Source organism: Anarhichas minor, unplaced genomic scaffold (assembly GCF_050575085.1).
Source record: "Anarhichas minor isolate MPS153535 unplaced genomic scaffold, ASM5057508v1 ptg000043l, whole genome shotgun sequence".
Classification (NCBI taxonomy): domain Eukaryota; kingdom Metazoa; phylum Chordata; class Actinopteri; order Perciformes; family Anarhichadidae; genus Anarhichas; species Anarhichas minor.
The window spans coordinates 2,643,742-2,665,547 of NW_027466489.1; the positions used below are offsets into that span (position 1 = coordinate 2,643,742).

The window sequence follows — 21,806 nt, forward strand, 5'->3', positions numbered from 1 at the left end:
CCCACTAAATATAACACAGAATATCAGTAAACCAAATAAGAGAACTATACTGCTGAGATCAATAATATCAAGTTGTTGATCATTTTGAATGCATTTATTGATAACTGAACGTTTGACACACTTTATTGAATTTCTGGGGCCTTTTTCCTGAATTATCTACTTAAAAAATACTGATTAATGAGCCGGAGCTTCCTTTTCCAACCTAACCTACAGTTTACCTGATTAAGAGCGACTGGAATAACACAGCTACAGTTGCATGCAATGACTCTCCCAGTCCTTCAGAGAGATCATTGGTGTCATCGTGTGAAAATACTTCACATTATATAACTATCATATAATTGTAATTTAGGTTACACAGAGGGCAAACTCCCTGTTAACAAACAGAGCATTATCCACATGTTTGTCGTCGGTAACAATACAATGCTTACATTATTTTATGGCCTACGGGTTGTAGAGAAAATGCATTTCAAATCCTAGCTGACTTCATGGAGCTAGAATATGTATTTTTGTTCTCAACCATTAGTCCGACTTGACCTAAATAGGAAGTCTAGTGAACTGAGAGAAATACATTTTAGAAAAGAGCAAGAGGTTGCGGTATTAGTGTCATTACAGATGTAGGCCACTAGAGATCAGCATGCAGTCACCACTAGCTAGATGTGGGCCGGCAGAAATCCTGAAACAGCCAGTGTGGAGCTTTAAACTGCATTCTATTAATGAGGATATTCTAGTATGTTCAGCGTTTAATATCCTATATAGACTGTAATATTAGTTCAGCCGGTGAGTGTTCCTTGGTTAGGACAGGATGAGCAGATGTTTTTTAAATATTTTTTATTTTCAATGGTTTATTTGATAAGGGACAGTGAACATTAATAAAAGCATTGCTGTAAATGAGCCAGAGCAAGAGGCTATTTTTCAGCTGTAGTCCCAAGAGGCAGATGCTACAAAGTAAACCTAAAAACAGAATATAAGTTTATATATTAAATTGACAAGGTTGTACAATATTGACCCTTTACAATGTGTGCACAAACAGTGAAATTAGTGAGAATATTGTATATATGTAATACTTAGGGCCAATTGACTGCTGCATTTAAATTCACACTTAATTTTGGATATGATTCAGAAAATAATAGTACCTAGGCTAGGAGAAAAATATGAAACCAAAGACTATTAAAAAGTAAACCACACATTGAAGGTGTTGTTTATGTAATTACGTAGATCTGCCAGTAGAGGGGGCTCATTAGTCGTGTGGAGTCCTATGCCCCAAAATGGTTATCTTGTTTCCTCAAATGTCTCTACAATATTTGCAATTAAGTAGTTTAATTTTCTAAACAAATGTTTATCAAGTAGGGTGGTATATGTGCAGAAATATGTTATTAATATATAACCAAGTGGTACAGAACTGTGTATGAGTATATGTATGAGATCTGAGTGGTTTAGGGGGAAGAGGTTCTCAAACATTTTGGGTCCAGGGACTCCTTAAAGAGGAGAACATTTTCCAAGGACCCCCTCTTAATCATAACATGGATTAAGCATAATCATACTACCATTTGTACTTTTAGATGCCATTTGAACTATTTGTATTCTAAAACTTTTCAACCTAAATACTTCAAACCTGTTTCATAGTGATTAACAGAAACACAATACATTTGAATCATGTTAACATAAGATCAGGCCACAGAGTCCTGGGGGTCCCCGGGCCGCACTTTTAGAAAAACTGGTGAAGGGAAAGTGAAGTGGATGAACAATAAACTTTATAGTCTGGGGGAAAACAAGCTCTAGATTTCCCCCAGGGCACATGATCAGTCTTCTTATGACCCAAGTTAGCCACAGAAATTACAATTACATGCTGATGATGTACACAACCAAAAAGATAAAGCGTTCTTGTTCCTTTTCCATCCAAACTCAACTAGAATTAATAATCTGCTGACAAATTAGTCATCGTAGGGAACTAATTAGTTATTCAAGAGTATGAAACTAGTATTCTTTGTCTCCTAAGATTTATGATGGAAGCCCATTACTGATATTATACTGTATTCACAGGCTGACTGGTACTCTCTCAGTGGCTAAGCGGCTAATCAGTGGGGATCCTCTTTAACTTTCTAAATCAAAATGATGAGATATTAAGTTAAAGTTTGATGTTCATACTCATTGCCTGCTGTATGTTCACCTCCCAGTCATCTATCGAACTGATTGTAGACTATTTACCACTGACAATGGTCAGCTGTATATATTGTCTCTTTTACATTGTACATAAGCATTCTACTGTACACACTTCATTATGTTCATATACTAGGCTATATCGTTACATATTGACCACCCGCCTTACACAATTTTTATATATATGTTTTATTTTGTATATCCCTTTTTTCTATCACTAGAGGACATTATTTTAATCATTCTATACATTAGTGTATCGTTATATATCTCCATATGTACTTTTGCTACTGTTCAAAACTTCTTCTGGAATATTTAGAGTCAACAGGACTAATGAATAGAATTAGAGGAAAAATCTTTTTTATTCTATTTATTTTATTTTATTTATTTAAGTTAAATTTGTTTTGTTTGGTTGTCGTATTAGAGAGGGTATTCTTAGTCCACACTCCAGATTAGTGGGTGGTGGTAATGCAACCGAAAGCTGTTTGCTAACCACCATTAAAAGCAAAAGAAGAAGAAGAACAACAACATACTGGACAGTAGCCAGCTGTTGAGGATCCAAGACCAATATTCCTACATTTCCCATACTGCAGTGCGTCATCCCGAACCCAGCCCTTTCCTCTCCCTAAACTTTGGTTGTGTCGACTTTCTGTTTTGCAGTGATTTGATTGCTCGGTCTCAGCTATGCGAGTTGACCCGGACTGGACACACCTCGCCCTGCACCCCCACTGACCCTCCTCTTCGTCTTCCTCATCATCATCAAAAGAGAGAGAAAGTTCGTGTTGTTGAGCCGCCGTCGCTCTCCAGGGTGGAATATGTCCGCTGGCTTCTCCGGGCCTGAGCCACTTTAGGAAGATCTCCTCCCACGGAACCTCATCGAGGAAAACACGAACGTTTTTGTCGCGCGCTCAAGTTGTCGTTCAGTGGAAACTGTCAAAGTTGCCCCCCCCTCTTTAAACACGGAGCTCTATGGCTGTGAAACGGTTCCCTGGATTTCCGTGGAGTTAAACGTTATGTCTGTTGCTCCAGGCCAAGAGGGCGGACAGGAGATGCCTTCTGGCTAGCAGCGCTGACGGTATCTGGACCACAGCTAGGTCGTTAAACGCACATTATTCAGAATCACATCATTGTAGTGTTGTTATTATTTGTTTTTTAGACAGTCTGCAATCAGCCTAACAGTTGGTCTTTAAAATAAATATGCCGAAGTAGCGGTTACGTTGTTGGCTAACCGTTAAAATCTGCCTTCGAGTCAACTACAACCTTAAAGTTATCTTGCACGACATTAAGCTAGCTTGCAGTTCAAGTCAGCTTCAACATCATAACAACAAAAGCCAAATGTCTGGACTTTATTCACTGACACGAGCCACTACAGTGACTGTTGTCTGTCCAGCACAACACCAGTGTGTTAACACGGACTACAAGTAAATTCATTATTTAAGACAGCCTAGCAGATGGGTGAACTAACTTGGCTACTAGCTGGAACGCAAGGAAAAAAAGGGTGTGTAACAGGACTGGTTGACATTTGAGCAGCTTAACTAAGACGTTGAAGCACCTGCTGAACCTTGTAACCCACGGACAGGAGAAGACTGTTGACCATGGAGGGAAACGTACAACAACAGAAGACGACACCTTTAGCTCGGGAACTGACGAGGATATTTAACAGCTACAACAAACACACCATACAACTGAAGAAGAACTTAAAGGAAACTAATGCGTTCTTCCGGGAAATAAGGCAAAATTACAGCAATGCTTGTGCATCAACCATGAGCTCGGATTCAGCTTCTTTTGAGGCAGGTAGGTTTGAACACATGCTGCAGCAACACCCCCTGAGGTGCACCCAAATGTCACTGTGTTAAACCATCTTTAAAGCATCCCATGTTATTCATCTGTATCCTATAAGTAAAAGAAAAGTCATGACGTTTCTGTTACCCAGATATTTCCCCACCAGCAAATAAACTGGAAAAATGCAGTCATTAGGGTTTGGGAGAACTAAAGGGATTAAGCCCCCTTCTGAAAAGCATGAGGCGACTAAGTGCACCAAATATGCTGAGATTTCTACACTCTGTAGCTCACCGAGAGCCTGGAATATCAGACACACATTCTTCTATTTTACATTAATTGTGTGAGTGTTTTAGTGACTGGTTAGGTGTGTATTAAAACTTTAAATTGATCGTACCCCCACGCCCCGTTTGATATGCTTTATAAAATGTTTATCACAACTCCTTTTATATCCTCATGGAAATTGTTTAACCGCACAGGAGTGACGGTATGAAATATGTCACATCTGCAGGAGTGGCTTTCTTCAGAGCCGGTGTGTTGTTTACAGAGATGACAGAAAGATTCATCTTTCAATTGTGCATTACATGCTTGATCTAATATTTTGGTAGAGGTTATGCTTTGGCTGCCTGTTTAGTCTATCCACTGTGCCGGGGTCATGCGGTCAAATGCTCAGCGCCGGTCTGTCTGAAACAATAGGCTTTAATGTGTCATGTTAGGTCAAGGGGTGGATACCAGTAGGGTAATGCTAGATTAACGTAGAGTAACAGTTACAGTAAAGCCATATGTTAGAAAGAAATGCACTTGTGTATGAAGATAAAGTAGGCCAATGCTGCTCTCTCCTCTCTTTGTTATATAACTGTTTTAGACTGTGACTCAGCATCACTGGGGATTAGGCCTATATCTGAAACCCTCAATAATACGGTTGAATTGGTTCTTCTGTGTGTGTGCTCCACATCTTAGTGCTGGATCAGGAAATAATAGGCCAAGGAATAATATCAGACTGTCAAAAAAGTACATCTCTTACATCGAACAAGGATCTTCTGTATATTCTGGGAAATAATGGTCAGATGCAACCGCTAGTGTGTCCTTAAATACCCAATCTCTGCGCACAATGTTGTCCAAGAACTCTACAAAAAGCCCACTCAACAGGGTTGCTAAAGGTTCCTAAAAAGCTCCGCTTCCCAACATCATATACCTCTTTGTGTTCTGTCTGTTCCCTCAGGCCAGCTCAGCTGCATCTCTTTCCCCAGCCATGAGGAAGAGTTCCTGCGTAACACGGTGGGTGCTGCCCCGTACATCCTGGTACTAGGCCAGGACTGTGCCGCCCGCTATCGGCTGCTTAACAGCCTCCTGGGGGAGAGGTTGCTGCCACTGGGCCCAGAGGCCGGAGAGGCTTGTGAAGGAGTCCAGGGCAGCGTCTGCAAGAGGCGGAAGCTGTGTTTCACCCATGGGAGACAGACACGGCTCAGCTTGGCACTGCCGGGCCAGTATGAGCTGGTGCACCAGCTGGCGGCTAACTGCGGTCGCTGGGACACGGTACCCCGGGAAGACCTGGAGATCCATGAGGAATGCGAGGACCCGGCCCACAGGCTAGCAGAGCTGGAGATCACCCTACATCACCCACTGTTACAGGTAGGCTTTAAATCACACGAAAACCTATTGGATCTACTTTCCATGCAGTGTCCACTCACTCTCACTGCTGTGTTTTTGAAAGGAGTTGTAGAATAAAGGTGAGAAGATGAGGCAGTGTGTGCTTGGATGAAGCTCTCTAAAGCCCTCTGGAAAAGCTTTTACCAGAACTGACATGAGGCAAAACTAAGTTGATGACATCAAATGTTGGCATCAGGACATTATTAGTTTATCTAATATCTGATACATGACAGCCATGATATCACGTTCTGAAGTAAGTAGATTCATTTGCTATTAGATAAACATAAGTGTTCTAAGATTTGACATTGTAAGGTATGTATACACATCCTTCCTTAGGCCAGTAGAGAGGACATCTCTGCAGAAAAATTAGCAGTATTCAGGGGCTTCAGTTATTTCAGTCATGAAATAACTGGCACGTGTACTTGGAGAGGACACTTCACGTGGACCTGAAGCCGTTGCATGGTCCTCCATTTCCTGTGAATATCTCTCGACAAGAACGGATTAATTGACATTTCAGTCATCCATTAGAAAATTCATATTTTGATGATATAATAATTACAAATTTGAATATGGTGTTTTTATGTCTCATATCAACTTTTTTTAAATGAGGTTTGGTACAGTTTAAGGTTAAATTACTGCTAGTTTTATATAGTATTCTGATTTAGCCGGTCATGTTGTGTTTACTGTACTAGACAGAAACATGAAAAAAACTGTCCTTTAATTATGTCATTGATTTCAAAGATATGGCTCATCCCTAACTGTTTATTTTTTGTGTGGTGGCATTTCCTCTTGTAGCCCAAACAAAAGGTTTTGTTTTTTCATCCTTGTCTCTGGCTTGAACTAGCCTTTGTGTTCACACATGGTTTACCTCACAAACGGATTACTTAGGAGAGCTGATTATTTCCTGTGTTGTTCAGTCTTTTACTTTACCTGATTTGTACTTTTCAGAAATGCATTCTTTTCCCGTTCAGGTTTTTAGCACTAAAACAGACTCGCGGGTTACTGTGTTTATGGGAAAAAGGACAACTTGTTGGACACAGTGGAACAAGTCATGCTGGTATTCGGTCAGTGCGACCTGAAAATCCCAATATCTTGTGGGAGTGAATTGATCTAGCACGGTGTAAGGATTGTAGTCATTCCTTATCATGTGTGACACGTGGAAATTAGTCTCTAATCCTTTAGACCAAGGCTCAGAAACAAGGCTTCGCTCTGCCTCACGGCGGCCCACCCCCCCAGCCCCCTTACGTAATGCCACTGGTCTGGTGCGTTTCACATGACTAGGTCATGGTAAAAAAATCCCAAACCCTTCGCTGTGATGAAGGGGCCATGGTTACACCTGGATTCTGGGACGGTGGTTGTTCACATCGTTAGAAAAAACGTTCTTGTGTTTTTTATAGTAATAAAAGTTATTATTTTTAGTTGTGAAATTGAAAAGACCCGTTCACAACTTCCCCAGCATCTCGCCTGAGAAAATCAATTTGTACAAATGTTGACACACATAAAGAATAATGAATCCTCAAAATATGTGTTTGTGACAAAAGCACACCAGTCAGTGTGTCTCAATAGTGTTGTGGAATAACTTAATTGTTATTAGTTAAAGTTAATGTTTGACTATTATTATATTTTGCATTACTGTCTTCATTATCTGTTTGTGATCAACAAATAATATGTAGATATATTTGACTTAATTGACATTTTTAAAACCTTTTTCACCGCTGCATCTAGATCCCCCCCCCCCCAGATAACTAGATAACCCTGGAAGGAAAATATTAGTGCTGGAAGTAAAGCCAGTCATTTCACACCATTGTTCATTCTCACATGTGACTGAGAGGCAGGGGATCTGCAGCCCCTTATTTGGGTCAAAAAGTTGGTCACATTTGCGAGGACATCAGAGGCGTTATTGTTCGTAGTAATAACACAAACATTATCACAGATGAGAGACAGAACAATTTTCATGTATTTCCATGCTCAAGGCAAGAAGGCAAGTTTATTTGTATAGCACATTTCAACAACAAGGTAATTCAAAGTGCTTCACATAAAAGCATCAGAACATAAGGCAAAAGAAAAGGAGATTTAAAAACAATTAAGAACATTCATTGAAACAATAAAAACGGTCATTAAAACACTAAAAAGCAGTGTAAGAAATAAAATACAGTAGTGAAATGCAGGAAATTGATTAATATCCTTGAATCTGGTTCAATTAAAGGCAGCAGCAAACAGAAAAGTCTGTTTGTCTGTTTCAAATCAAATTCAATGTAATATTTACATATCATTTTGATAGTTGTGAACATAGGTTTGTCACAAAAGCAGTGTGCCACTCTGATTTAGGTTTGTGCTGAATGAATTGGAGATTACCGTGTTTAAGTGGGAGTAAACAAAGGCCCAGAATCTCTCGTCTCTCTGCGGTATTCACACCCTGCTGCCATAATCACAGCGACCTGCTTTAGTGGCCAACTTGCTAATTATCCTTCTCTTCGTCCCAGAGGCTTCCCACCTTCACTTGAACACCCAGGGGACAAAAAGAGTGATATGCTATCGCCACGTTTGGAAACGTCTTGTGGTACATACTCTGTTATGTTTATTGCTCCATGAATTCACATAAGTAAGTCTGGTGGTAACAAAGGCTTGTTATGTTAGCAGTCACCCTTAAAATACGCTAATAGAAGAAACCTCTTGATTTTCTGACATGGCCATTTTTCATGACTGTGTTGCTTTGTTTAATGCTAACTCGCACTGACACTTCTAACAGACATAGGAAAAACAAAATAGTAACTTCAAAATAGCCAACAGAGATATTCTCGATGGGTTTAAGTTGAAAAGTGACTGCAATAACTCAGTTAATACATTGTCTTGATTTTGATTAGTTGTGAAGAAATGTTTGTAGGCTATCTTTGTGCTAAAGAGACTGCTCAGATGGGCTCTGCTCTTGTTTCTTGGAGACAGGACTGACTGTCTCCTTTGTGTAGCTGTTGGTCATTTCTGCCTCTTTTCTCGGGATGCCCCCCCCCCCCCCCCCTCCCCCGTCATGGTCTCCCTCTCAAGCCCTCTCCGAGACTGTTTTTGTATAAGTCGTTATTTATCAAGGGTTAAGAAAACCTATCACTTGTGTCATTTTGCTGCCCTGTCGCAGACATTCCCAAGACCACCACAAATATTTATGTGCCATCCAGTGTTCACAAATAGAAGGAGCATGTGATGTGTGTTTTCTTAATTTTGCAGTTAAGGCTGTTTAGACGTCTTCTAACATCCATTGGCTCGAAAACTGTCCTCCAAGTGCCTTGAACACTAACGGGGGCTGTAGTTTGTTTCACCTGGTGAATATAAGCCCAATATTCACTCCCCATCTCGTTCCGTTTTTGGTCTACGCCAACTCCTGAGGAGAATATCCAGCTCATTCACTGCTAACTGCACCACTATGTGTGAAGCTAAACAGTAAAGTTGTGTACTGTAAATCCAAAAACAATTCGCTTGTCACCACAAGCAAAAGCTTTCACATTACACGTAATAGTTTGATGCATTGTTATTGGTAAAAAATAACGATTACCAAACGAGATTTCGTTGTATCACGACAATGACAATAAAAACCTCTTTATCTTCATCTTATCTTTTTAAAGCTTTAAATTCCTTTGACTTCCGTTTTTGGTTCAGTGGTAGATATTGCAGTAAAAATTCAGCAACTAAATCCAGTGGTTTCCTCCTAGTGGTGTCTGCATGGCTGGAGTTTACGAAAAGTAAATGTGAAAGTATGTTTTTGTCAAATTCTGGTGAACTGGCCTTTCTTCACAGAACCATGATTCCTCATCATTGACTGTATTTAAAGCTTGAAATGAAATAAACGTATGTGTGTTTTTTTTGTGCTTTGTCTTTAGGAAGCAAAGGTCATGGTGGTGCCTTGTCCGAGTGTCCAGCCCATAGCAGAGGCCCTGGCAGACTGCACCCGCACTGTCATCCCCATCATCCTCTACGCCATCAACCAGGACTCCCTAAGCACAGACCATGTGGCTGAGCTGTGGAAGGTCAAAGAGATGCTCTCCTTTCCTATCTGTTTTATCCGTATTCCTGACACAATGGCAGCAGCCTCCCCAGAACCCGGCCGCCATGTGGAGAGGGAAAAGGAGAGGGATAGGGAGAAGAGTGCCCTCTATAAGCAGCTGCTCTCCCTCGGCTTCCTTAATAGCCCAGTAGGAAACTGCTCCTGTGGGGCCCCGACACAGACGTCCACCCCGGGGGCCAAGCCCCAGAGCGTGCTGGGTGAGGCTTTCGAAAGGCTGCATCGGTTGCTGGTGCCTTTTACTCGCCAGGTGCTTCAAAACCAGCAGGTGGAGGCTGCAAACCTGCTTAATGGGGTTCATTGTCGCTGTCTAGATATTTTCATCAACCAGGTCAGAGGATGATGGAGTTGTTACTACCTTTTTTCATGCACTGCTTGATCTCAGTCTACTTTTGACCCAGTGTGCCCATGACAAATCCCCTTCAGACCTTTATCTTCCCTTCCCTGCAGGCCTTTGACATGCAGAGGGACCTGCAGATAACACCCCGCAGGCTGGAGTACACCCGTGAGAAAGAGGGTGAACTCTTCACCTCCCTTATGGCCATCGCTAACCGTAAACAGGAAGAGATGAAGGAGATGATTGTGGAAACGCTCGGCAGCATGAAAGAGCAGCTGCTGGAGGATGCTGCCAACCTGGAGTTTACAGGTTAGTGAGTGAACACCCTGGATGAGTGCCACAGCGCAGGGTTTGTCATATTTCTTACGAAGATATTGTGTTATAAGTGGTGGAACGCACAAAGAATTACATGATAAAAGTTGGTGGGTAAATAATAAATACGTTTGCTCCTAGATTTGAACTTGTTTAAAATGAACCTAACCAAAATGAACTGATGTTTCATAACACGGAGCGGGTTTGAGAAACATCTTGATTATTACATTATATCAAAATAGTGGTTATAGTCCTTATAGTTAACGTAACACTTTAAAAACAGAAGGAGTTAAGTCGGTTTTACAGTTTGCAAATAAGTGTTTGACAGGATATTACTGTAAAAGATCACTAAAGCTCAAAATGATTATTTGGGACTGTTCCCCAATTCGAGATCTTTCCATCTTTGTACTTCCAATTTAATTAGCTCTTTTATGATGTAGTACATGCTAATTACTAATTCATGTACAAGCTTGGGATTCTAATGGATATTGCAAATACTTTGACATTATCAGCAGTGAGTTTATCATGTGCTGTGGTTTTCGTCTTTGCTGTGCAGTCAACACAAATGATTTATACGTTTCTGACTATTTATCACTGTTATTAAATGCATGCGTTTAGTAAATAACAAGTTATGTTTTGAAAAGGCCGTAGTCTTCATGACCATGAAGTCATTTGTGACAACGTGTTTGGATTCAGTCCAGACGTGGACTGAATTACTGATTTTGAAAAAAAAAAAGAGAAAAGGTGAATTTCCTCTTCAGATTAAAGTTAAAATATCAAAGGGTTTTTTGAAAATGTGATCTAATCTACTCAATTATCTTAATTTATGAATATTAGTGTTTCTCTACTCGTGAGTTCAACTAAGTCATAACCTATGAGTCGTTCTACAATGAAGACGTTTTCTTTATAAAATCTTATTCTAGATTGTCAGAAATGTGATTTTCTGTCATAGACTTCAGTAACCTGGATTCTGTGGCTTCACATCGGATTACTCACAAATGACTGCATTGTGTTCATTGTTTATCTTGCTGTCGAAATCTTCCACTTAATGAGAAAGGATTCCCTCTTTATTATTCTTATATTTAAAAAAAGATAGCTGACTCGTGGTACCCATTCAGATTATTTTATTTGATCCATTCTCTCTTATATTTGTGATTCTGCCGATGTGTCTCTGAGGGAGACAAAACAGACAACTGACTTATCAGGCCAGGCTTTTTAATCAGCAGCCTGAGTCTCTCAAAGCCAGTTTCTTTACGGTGCTTAGAGTGTAGTCAGACCTGCAGAGACTTTAGACCTGCAGAGACTTTAGACCTGCATTTTTGCCCACAAAGTTTTGCACCGTCTCACTCATCTTGCCGCTATCAGCCTTTGCGAAGTATAGGCCGATAAATGTGCAATCAGCTTTTTCCTGCTCCAATATCACTACTATCACTATCACTATTATATTGGCCTTTATAAATCCATTACCACCGACCTCTAAAGGGTGCGAAAATATTTCAAGTTTCAGCCATACGTCAATTCTGGCACCCAACAAAATAGCAAGAATACATTTTCAGTGTGTAACTTTAGCGTACCGCTCTGAGGTGATACCATTTTTTCTCCATTCTCTCCTTTGTTTCTCTTCCAGCTAACACCGTTACGTAATCATCATCATGGCACCAAAAGGGTCGATACAAGGGCCCTGCAATAAACCCTACCTTCTAGAAGGTTATAATGTGGATAGAGAGGTGTTGATTCAACTGGGGGGTCACTTTGGAGGCTGCAGTTTGTGGTGCTGTTGAACTATATGAAGTTATACAGAGAGGGTTTGTCTAAGCTAAATGACAGTGACTCCTTTCTGTATAATGTTAAACTACACAGTGCTATAAGTAGCCAACTAGGATGAACACGTTTCTGTAGAGCGCACAGAATCTAGCACAACCCTCCAGAGACTCTTGGTGTGTCTGCATCTTCAACATCCAGACTGTCTCGTACTAATGTCTGACAGCATTCATTCATCAGGAGTTCTGTGCTGTTGGTGGCTTGCACCACATATTAACTTGATGATCTATTTTCATTCAACTGCAGACGTCATCGTAACAACTAATGGAGAGCCTGTTACGTCGAAGGAGATCAAATCGTGCATCCACCAGATCCAGGAGCTGATAGTGGTTCGTTTGAATCAGGCCGTGGCTAACAAGCTGATCAGCTCTGTGGACTATCTGAGGGAGAGCTTCGTAGGAACTCTGGAGCGATGTCTTAACAGTCTGGAGAAGTCACACATGGAGTCTTCTGTCCACAATATCACTTCCAATCACCTCAAACAGGTGGGCGGCCCTTTGTGAAAAACAGAAACCGTGTTTAGTTTGCTTGTCTAGAATGTGAGCAGTATGACCATAATGTGAGCAGTATGACCATATTTATTAATACTTCTACTACTATTACTACTACTACTACTATTAAAATGTATTTTCTTTGTGAAGAAATGTTACATACAAAAGGATTTCTGACTGAGGCTCCAATATGACAAATGTCTGCAATCAGATTAGAAAGTTTTTGAGGGTTTTGAAGTTGGATTAGAAATTGTCACCCGTCTACTGTTCATTTAATCATCTAAACCTAATTGTGAACCAATAGAAAGTTAGTAGAAAAGCAAACCAAAACAAAGGGTTCAACATGGGATCAGGCACAGTACAAATAATAAAAAATGGGTTTTCCTACAAAGACGAGTGACATTTTATGAAGCGTAGCCTTCATTATCCTTCTTCATATCCGCTAGCCTTCAGTGCCACAAGCCGTTAGACCAACAGACGTTATTCTGATATCATAGGAAGTGGATTTGCTGCATATTTACTCCCTCTTCTCATCTGCCACAGTTACTAAATGCTGCCTATCATGTGGAGGTCACATTTCATTCAGGATCCTCTGTCTCAAGACTCTTCTGGGAGCAAATCAAACAGGTCAGTGTCTAATACATTCAGCAATACGCCTTTCAAACCGCAAGGTGATCAGTGACTTCTGAAGAGGTGTTCTTACTCCGTGTCTTGCCTCTAGATAATCCACAGGATAACGTTCGTGAACCCTCCTGCCGTCAGCCCAGAGTGGAAGCGCAAAGTGGCCCAGGACGCCATAGAAAGCCTCAGTGCTGCCAAACTGGCCAGAAGCATTTGCTCCCAGTTCAGAACCCGCCTCAACAGCTCCCATGAGGCCTTCGCAGCATCTCTGCACCAGGTGAACATTATCTTTCTCACCTTTCTCTCTCCATTCCTGTACCACTGTGCTCTGTTGCTTTCCTAAGTTCATCTTGATTATATATCAAAAAACAGTAACTTTTACTGACCATATTTTGGCTTAAGTCTCTCACACTTATGTTTCCACCTCAACATAATTTTCTCTACCATCAAACCACTAGTGGATGTTAAGTCAGGCTATGGCGGATGAAATCTTCTCCGTCTGAGCTGCTTACAGACCTATCCATGCGGAAAATTGTGCAATAAAACCTAGCTGGCTAGTGGCTACACAACCACTTCTTTGAGAGGATGGTCTCACCCTCCAAAGGACGCCTCACCCGCTTTCTTCTGGTCCACAAAACACATGTAGACTGGAGGGGCAAACTGAGCTGAGCCTGCTACTCCTTTCTGAATCATCGAACGGTTTGTCTGAACTTACTTGAGGCCAACCAAAAGTCCTTCTACATAGACTCCTTGAACTCATCCCACACCTGGATTTTTGCTAGGCAACTGCCACAGCTGCAGCTCCTCTGGCCAACCAGTACCTCTCTGCTGCTGAGACAAACCCAAAAGGCCTCTTCTTCGCTGGCGTCCACCAGCGTGTTCTTACATTGCCGCCACGACCGACACTGATGACCTTCTGACCACAGCTCCAAGCCGCCGCCTCCACAATGGAGGCTTTGAACGTGGCCCACTCTGATCCCATGTCCCCAGCTTCCCCCAAAATGCACAAAAAATTCTTCCGGAGGTTGAAGACCTCGCATAGAGGCGAGCCTCTCATTCCCCAGGGCTACACAGCTTATCAATTGCCATCTCTAACCGCCAGTGTGAGATACTGTAGGTGTGAAAGGTCGATTAAGAAAAACAAAAACAGGGCTTTGTAAAAAGGACAAGCGACAAATGTGGCAACAACCTCTTCCTGATATAACATGACTTCCAGGACACCCTTATTAAATATGACGAGGAGAATTTGCACGAGGCAACCGGTCTGAATGCACATCTTCATCACTTTAGACGGCTTTTATTGACTCAAGCCGTGCACAGCTCGTGGTTCAGCAACGTATTCCTCTTCACTTGAATTGCTTGGCCTTTAAAGCTCCAGTGTGCAAATGGCTCCGACTCCTTCCTTGAAGTCCCTGACAAATCGGTTCCAGTGAAATTGCTCTGATGATAATTATCACATGACAGACGGTGTGGGTCACATCACTGACTACATTTCCGCGCTTGCAATTAAAGATACACATTAATGTAGGAAATGATATTGTGACGCTTTATGTTCAAGGCTTTTGATGGACAGAAATATCCTGATTTAATTTACTTATTTATCTGAGTGATGGAGTGCGGGTCAAACACGGCAACCTCTTAAAACATTATTATTGTTCTGTCATGTTCCTTTTAGAATCACAAGTAGAGCGAGCAGTAAATTATAGAGATAGAAACTCTTGCAATCTGATATGGAGGAAATGTAACGAATACAAAGTGCTGTAAAGGAAAAGTAGAGATTATTATCAGAGGGAAATAAAGCCTTTTTGGTCTTATAGGCATTTAAAAGAGGGGTCCTTTATTCTGACCTAAAAAGAACACATGACAAATACACTCAGCACTTATTCTGATCCCCAGAGCAGCAATGATGTGATACATAATTGTTGCAGTTAATTGCCGAATAGTGTATCGTGAAAGATGCGTACATTTGATCCATTTCTCTTAAGCAACGCTGCATAAAACAATGATCGACTGACGTTAGACATGTGAATGAACTTGGCATACTTTACCAAGCAAATAAGTCAATTAAATAGCAAGTAATAATTTAAACTTAATAATCAGAGTGAACGGACTTATGATGGCTAAATACAGTTTTCAGGCCATCAATATTTTATTAATCTGATTATTATTGAATAAATTAATAATAATAATAACTTTAATAGTATCTTTCAACATTGTCGTTTCAAAGGGCTTCACATACGAGAGCAGATAAATGAAAGCAGGAGAGCAGTCAAATACAAGATCAGTCAACAAATATAAAGTACAAGTAAAACAACAGAAATAAAAGTGAGTCTTGAGGTGATTTAAAAGAGGCCAGTGAGATTTTTAGCTTTTAAAATGAACACTATCATTACGCAATAAGCCAGACTACAGAACACAATCTTTAGATCCAGCAAACTTTACAGTATGTTCTGATGTTGCCTTAAAAGTATCAGCTGAGCACAAAGCAAACACCAGTGATGAGAACTCAACCCTGTACTGTCGGCCTCTGGGTAAAAATAACTATGAGATACATCAAGCAGTAACTGTGTTGGCTCTCTGCATTAACGAGTCTGACAAATGACTACACAACCACCGAGGTCAAGGCAGCTGGCCTGTAGTCACTGAGAACCTGAGGGCAGTCGTCCTCGCTGAAAGTAAGTAAGTAAGTAAAAGTACGGCACGTTAGCCGTTGCTCTACGATGGTGAAGTCTGATGAATAACCGTTAAATGAAGCTAGTCATTTAGCAGCTATTTTGTTATGCTAACCATGAGATATTATGTCATGTGTTGGCGTTTGTAGCTTGAGGAAGGGCACACGGGTCGTCTGGAGCGCACGGAGGACCTGTGGCTGCGTGTGAGGAAGGACCACGCCCCTCGGCTGGCCCGCCTGTCTCTGGAGAGCCGCTCCCTCAGGGATGTGCTGCTGCATGGTGAGTCACCACCAAATCCTCCCATTGTTCACACACAGAAAGGAAAAGTCAGGCAAAAACATACCCTCTTTAAACTGTACCTTTTGCACGTGTGACTCTGGTATCATTAAATATCCCACCAGTCAATTACACATACATTACACATTTGCAAAACATTTTTGTGTGTGTGTATTTTAGTGTAAAAAAATGTTGTTTTATGACAGGAAAGCCGAAGCTCGGGCGAGAGTTGGGTCGGGGTCAGTACGGAGTTGTGTACCTGTGTGACAGTTGGGGAGGACACTACCCATGTGCCCTGAAGTCTGTGGTACCGCCTGATGACAAACACTGGAACGACCTGGCTTTGGAGTTCCACTACATGAGGTGAGTTAGTGAGAGCGACGGCTGCATTCATCAAGCACAGACATGTTTTCATTGGACATGACAGTTGCCTTGTTATAAACTCCACCCAGTATGTGAAAGAAATGGTTTTGACTGTTGAAGCCTTGTGCACAAGTCAGCATGTTGAACGTGTCTAATTAAGGAATGCGGGAAAACTACTTTATGTGGACAAACAAGGGGATTGATTCATCACTGGTGAAAGTATTGCATAATTGATGTATTTGTAGTTTTTTCTTTTCACTCAAATAGAAATTCTGATCAACCAGGACTGAAATCTTAAGGATTGCCACTTTAGCATAAAAAGTGATTCCTTTTATGATCATGTTGCTGAAGTAGGATGTGTGTTGCTTCAGGTCTCTGCCCAAGCATGAGCGGCTGGTGGACCTGCATGGCTCTGTGATCGATCACACCTACGGAGGCGGCTCCAGCATCGCGGTGCTGCTCATCATGGAGCGGCTGCACAGAGACCTCTACACGGGCTTGAAGGTGACTTGACAATGCAGAGGTTGGAAAAAGAGACCTATTCTTGTTTTAAAGGTAACATTTCATTCTAGTCTCCTTTCTTTCTCTCTCCATCTCCACCAGGCCGGTTTATCACTGAGGGAGAGACTTCAGATTGCTCTGGATGTGGTGGAGGGGATCCGCTTCCTGCACGGCCAGGGCCTCCTGCACAGAGACATAAAGCTAAAGAATGTTCTGGTAAGTTCAGACCAACTAGAAGTTCAGCTAACGTTTTGAGTCTGTGACTTCTAAGGCAGCTGTATCACAACGCTTCAGGGATGCGCTATACTCTGACCTAACCAGCGCATCCCTCTCTTTTGATGTCTGCTGTTCCTTTTCCAGCTGGACAAACAAAATCGTGCAAAGATCACCGATCTGGGCTTCTGTAAACCGGAGGCCATGATGTCTGGCAGCATCGTCGGGACCCCCATCCACATGGCTCCAGAGCTGTTTACAGGTACGATTACTGAGCAGTCATACGGTCCATAAGTTCATCATGAAGCAACTCCTGAGGTACAACTTCAAAAGGTTTAACAGGTCAGAACTGTCTGAACAAGCAGATGTTTCTTTACTTGAGAGGAGAACCCTGTAATGAGACCTTTCTATATACACAGTGTCAGAACTGAGATTTGTCATCGCATCTTATGTCATCACTTACACTGGATTGTGCAGGAATGCTCTATTTCCGTCTTTTTAAGAGTTCCTCTTCATTGTGACCCTTCTCCTAACAGGAAAGTATGATAACTCGGTTGATGTTTACGCCTTCGGGATCCTTTTCTGGTACCTCTGCACTGGTTCAGTTAAACTCCCAGAAGCCTTTGAGAGATGCTCCAGTAAGGACCAGCTCTGGAATAACGTTAAAAAAGGTAATAAACGCTTTCACACCTGCAGTGTGGTTCGTTCGGTTCAGATTGATGGAAATAAATAGTTTGTTACCTTTTTAGTTCTGGTCCAGTTTGTGTTCACACTGACTTTTTACAAACAACCCAAGAGCAGTAAACATGAAGTTATACAAACCGATTGGAGATTTTTATGGTTTTATGAGGAAATCATATTCTGGTGACACTTCAATGTTCTAATGCGTTTGTTTACATTCTCTGATGTCACAGATCCACGAGGAAATAACTGATTATGTGTTTTAGTCGAGACCTCATGCTATGATGAGGACAAACGGGTGAAAAAAGAAAGAAATGGAATGAACAGGTGTCTCAAACCATAATGTAATGATTACTGTCCATTTGTATATCAATTACTCGCCACATCTTGAATTCTTGAAGAAAACATTTTTCTCGCATGCCTCCACGGTGAACGGAGCATCAGAAAACAGAAACGTCTTGAAACCCTTTCACATTAAGAGTCATCTGCAGACGTGCTACTCATCAGCGTGAGTCTGAAGAGGTTTTAATAGTACGGTTTAAGCAAAGATGCATGTGCTTGGGAAGTAGCGACCGTACAACTAAATGAATAAGACTTATATTATACTGCACGACTGAGAGTGTAAACTGTTTTGATGTAGTTTTGCTGTTATTAAACGCGGCCCACGTCTAGTTCAACTCATCAAGACTTTTCTCTGTCTTTTGATTCTCCGTTCACCGTGAAGACGTGCAAGAAAACAAAGTTTTCTTCAAGAATTCAAGGTAACCTGGAGTAAGTGATTTACAAATGGTCAGTTTGAGGATGAAGTATTCCTTAAGATTGTGTCCTTGTTGATGGCCAGAAGAAAGATTTAAAAGTATTTTAGCTTTGAATTCATGTTAATTGTAAAACCTGTGGTTGGTTGGACCAGAGTTGGTTTGAACAGAACAAGCCAGATGAGCTGTTAAAGCACCGTAACTGTTACCTCTATGATGTAAGTGCTTACTGAGGCTGGCATACAAATGAGAAACCTTCCCTCGGAACATGTCGGGCTTCAGATATGAAGCGCTGATGTTCACTATCTGAGGACTCTCTGTGTGATTCTGTCTTGTTGGCTCACTTGTGTCCACGTTGCCTCCAGGAGTCAGACCCGAACGGTTGCCCACTTTTGACGAGGAATGCTGGCAGCTGATGGAGGCCTGCTGGAACGGGGACCCCTCCCAGAGGCCCCTGCTCGGTATCGTGGAGCCCAGCCTGCAGAGCATCGTGGTCCGGCTCTGCAACTGCGGCTCAGAGCAGAAAAGCAGCAGCCTCAACGACTCAAACTGAAAACACTCCAGACAAACTAACAAAACGTGTGACAGGGATTCTAATCAGGAAATTATTTTTCTTGTATTTATGAAGTACGGAGATGAACAGGTGACAAACGAATAATGTTCGAGCTGTCCTCCTTTTGTTGGATTTACAGTATTTATGAGGAGTTGACACAGATCTGAAGTTTGCAAATATGTGTGTTTTATTGTTTGTGCTTTTGTGCATTTGTATACAAACTCTTCAACATGCTTTTGTCGTAGTTGCTGTGCTAATTGCTGCGTGGTCATAGAATTGTTGCTAGATGCAAATTGTTTTAAAAGTAGTCCATTCCCAGTGTTATGAAAAAAATATGAATATATAAAAGATTCATTTTAGATTGTATTTAAACTGAACATGTCTGCATCTATACAAATACATCTTTTTTTAATAAAATGATCTGTTACGACTCGACTGTATCATACCAATGCTTTTGTCTGAGGTGAAGAAGTTGCATCATTATTTGTGTAAATCAGTAGCTTGTGACTCGTTAAAACATTGTCGACTTGCAACTCCTCTTAACTGGTTGCATGTGTACACTGGTTGTGACCAGTTTAAACAATAAGCATCGATTTGTCTTGCAAAATAATATATGTATTATAGTTTTTCTATCTTGTAAATCCTCTTGTGTTTTAAAATATCATCTCTGATTTATCTTGTGACCTCCACGTTGGAAATCACTGCTCTAAATTCTGGAAATGACACATTTGAAGAAGTTTCAAGTAGTAACATGAGTAGAAACGTTTTGTTTTTAAAAGAAACACTGCAAACTATGAATGAAATCATGCACACATGTACAGCGGTGTATCTCAGTAAGAATCTGAAGCCTCCTCTTCATTGTGAGTACAGCTTTTCTACCGTTGCATCTAGTTAGAGACAGTTTTACTGAAACATCTTTAACTCAATATTAAGAATTCTTTATGGCTTATTACTTGTCAAGTTGTGTATAACATACCTTTACAGTTAAAGACTAGTTCATCAATCAAAGATGAGAAGTTTATAAATGAGTAATGAAAGTATTCATTATACACTGCATTTAATGAAATCTTGACTTTGTTTCTATTTTAGAAGCAGCTGGAGCTCAGCAGGAAGGATAAGAGAGGACGTTGATGAACAAGGAACACTAAAGAGCAGCTTCAGCACCACCTAGTGAGTTTTAATGACTCGTCTCTCTCCTTGGTTCAATATGTCTTGAAGTAATGTAAGCTAATTGTTGCTAGGACTCAAGTTTCCCATGACAGATTTATGATGATTAGAAAAGGTTAGATCTGTCTCACTCGAAGATGAATACTGAAAGTATAAAGCACAAGTCGACAGGATGAGTACGCGCATACAGTAGATGTGAGGATAGTTTATTGGTCGGATATTCTGCTATGAAAATAGCTGTTCATGTCGCTTTTTCACTCAACTACAGATCATAACAGTTAAATCATGACATGAGAGCTGGTTAGGATCCTCCACACGGATGTTCACAGTGTGGATAACGGGAGGATGGGAGCGGTCTTCATTTGGTTCAAAATTAACATTTAAGATGGAGGTGATTATGAAACAAGATCATATCAATCATGACACACTATATCATGACTTTTATGACATTTTCATGACACACTATACTGACTTTTTAATGACTTGTTTAAACTATGACTTTTAATGACATTTTGTAGGACATACTCTACTATGACCTGTTATGGCTGGAGGCATTGTGTTTTTGTGTTGGGTTGCCTGTTCGTCCATCCGTGTGTACAGTATGCATGTATGGTACATTCTCCTTCAAATTAGGCTCAAACATCCACTTGAACTAATAATAAGTGTAATTAATTAGTCATGAATAAATATGACAAAAAACAAATGTCTAAAATGATACAATAATGAAGTGAGGAAACTGAAACTGGATTAATTGGCAGAAAAATAAAACTGCAATGCGGTAATTCTAGTTTTGGAATTTTTAATGACATGCTATGACTTTTATAATTTATTGTGACATACTATGACTTATCATTTTTAATGACATACTATGACTATTTTGTGACATCTTTTATGCCATTTTTGTGGCATCTTATACCGTGATATTTTATGAGAGCTATACGAGGACTTTTTATGACATACTTTACTTTGACAAATTTTTATGGCATAATCTACTTTGACTTTTTCATTACATACTATACCATGACTTTTAATGACATTTTTTTGACTTTTTTTTCACATTTTCATGACATACTATAGCAGGACTTTTTATGAAATACTATACTATGTAAAGCGGTGATGTAAATATGTGTATTTCTCACAATGCTAAACTTTCGCTTCAACCATCAGCTGCAAAACAACAAAAAAGTGTAATTTATTTAAGAGAGCACAAACATGTAACCACGTCCCTTTTTATAGTGAATCATTATTTCACTCGTACAGTTGTAGGATGCACATTTGATATCAGCAGGAAGCTGTAAAAACACACACAGTGAATTTAACTTGGCACTGATACAAATTTTAGGCAAGATGGAAATGGTAGAAAACATTTTAATCAGTAAAAACAGGAAGTGGCAGAGTAAAAGAGATAC

The 21,806-nt window shown here is 40.6% G+C and overlaps 1 protein-coding gene across 1 annotated transcript; it reads left to right on the forward strand.

Moving 5' to 3' along the window:
• Positions 1–2,148: 2,148 nt before the first annotated feature.
• On the forward strand, positions 2,149–19,665 carry dstyk (dual serine/threonine and tyrosine protein kinase). Its single transcript, XM_076110600.1, has 14 exons — positions 2,149–3,948; positions 5,156–5,565; positions 9,453–9,965; positions 10,085–10,280; positions 12,351–12,589; positions 13,139–13,222; positions 13,317–13,493; positions 16,038–16,167; positions 16,371–16,527; positions 16,899–17,031; positions 17,131–17,244; positions 17,389–17,503; positions 17,778–17,912; positions 19,043–19,665. Exons 1-14 carry the CDS (start codon positions 3,750–3,752, stop codon positions 19,228–19,230), a joined length of 2,790 nt encoding a protein of 929 aa, XP_075966715.1. The 5' UTR covers positions 2,149–3,749; the 3' UTR covers positions 19,231–19,665.
• Positions 19,666–21,806: the final 2,141 nt, after the last annotated feature.

What these genes read in the sequence shown, in the direction of transcription:
- dstyk (XM_076110600.1), top strand. Translation starts at nt 3,750, where the DNA reads ATGGAGGGAAACGTACAACAACAGAAGACGACACCTTTAGCTCGGGAA. An exon ending in TAGATATTTTCATCAACCAG is followed by an intron (nt 9,966 to 10,084) that starts GTCAGAGGATGA and finishes CCTTCCCTGCAG; the next exon opens with GCCTTTGACATGCAGAGGGA. An exon ending in TCTGGGAGCAAATCAAACAG is followed by an intron (nt 13,223 to 13,316) that starts GTCAGTGTCTAA and finishes TCTTGCCTCTAG; the next exon opens with ATAATCCACAGGATAACGTT.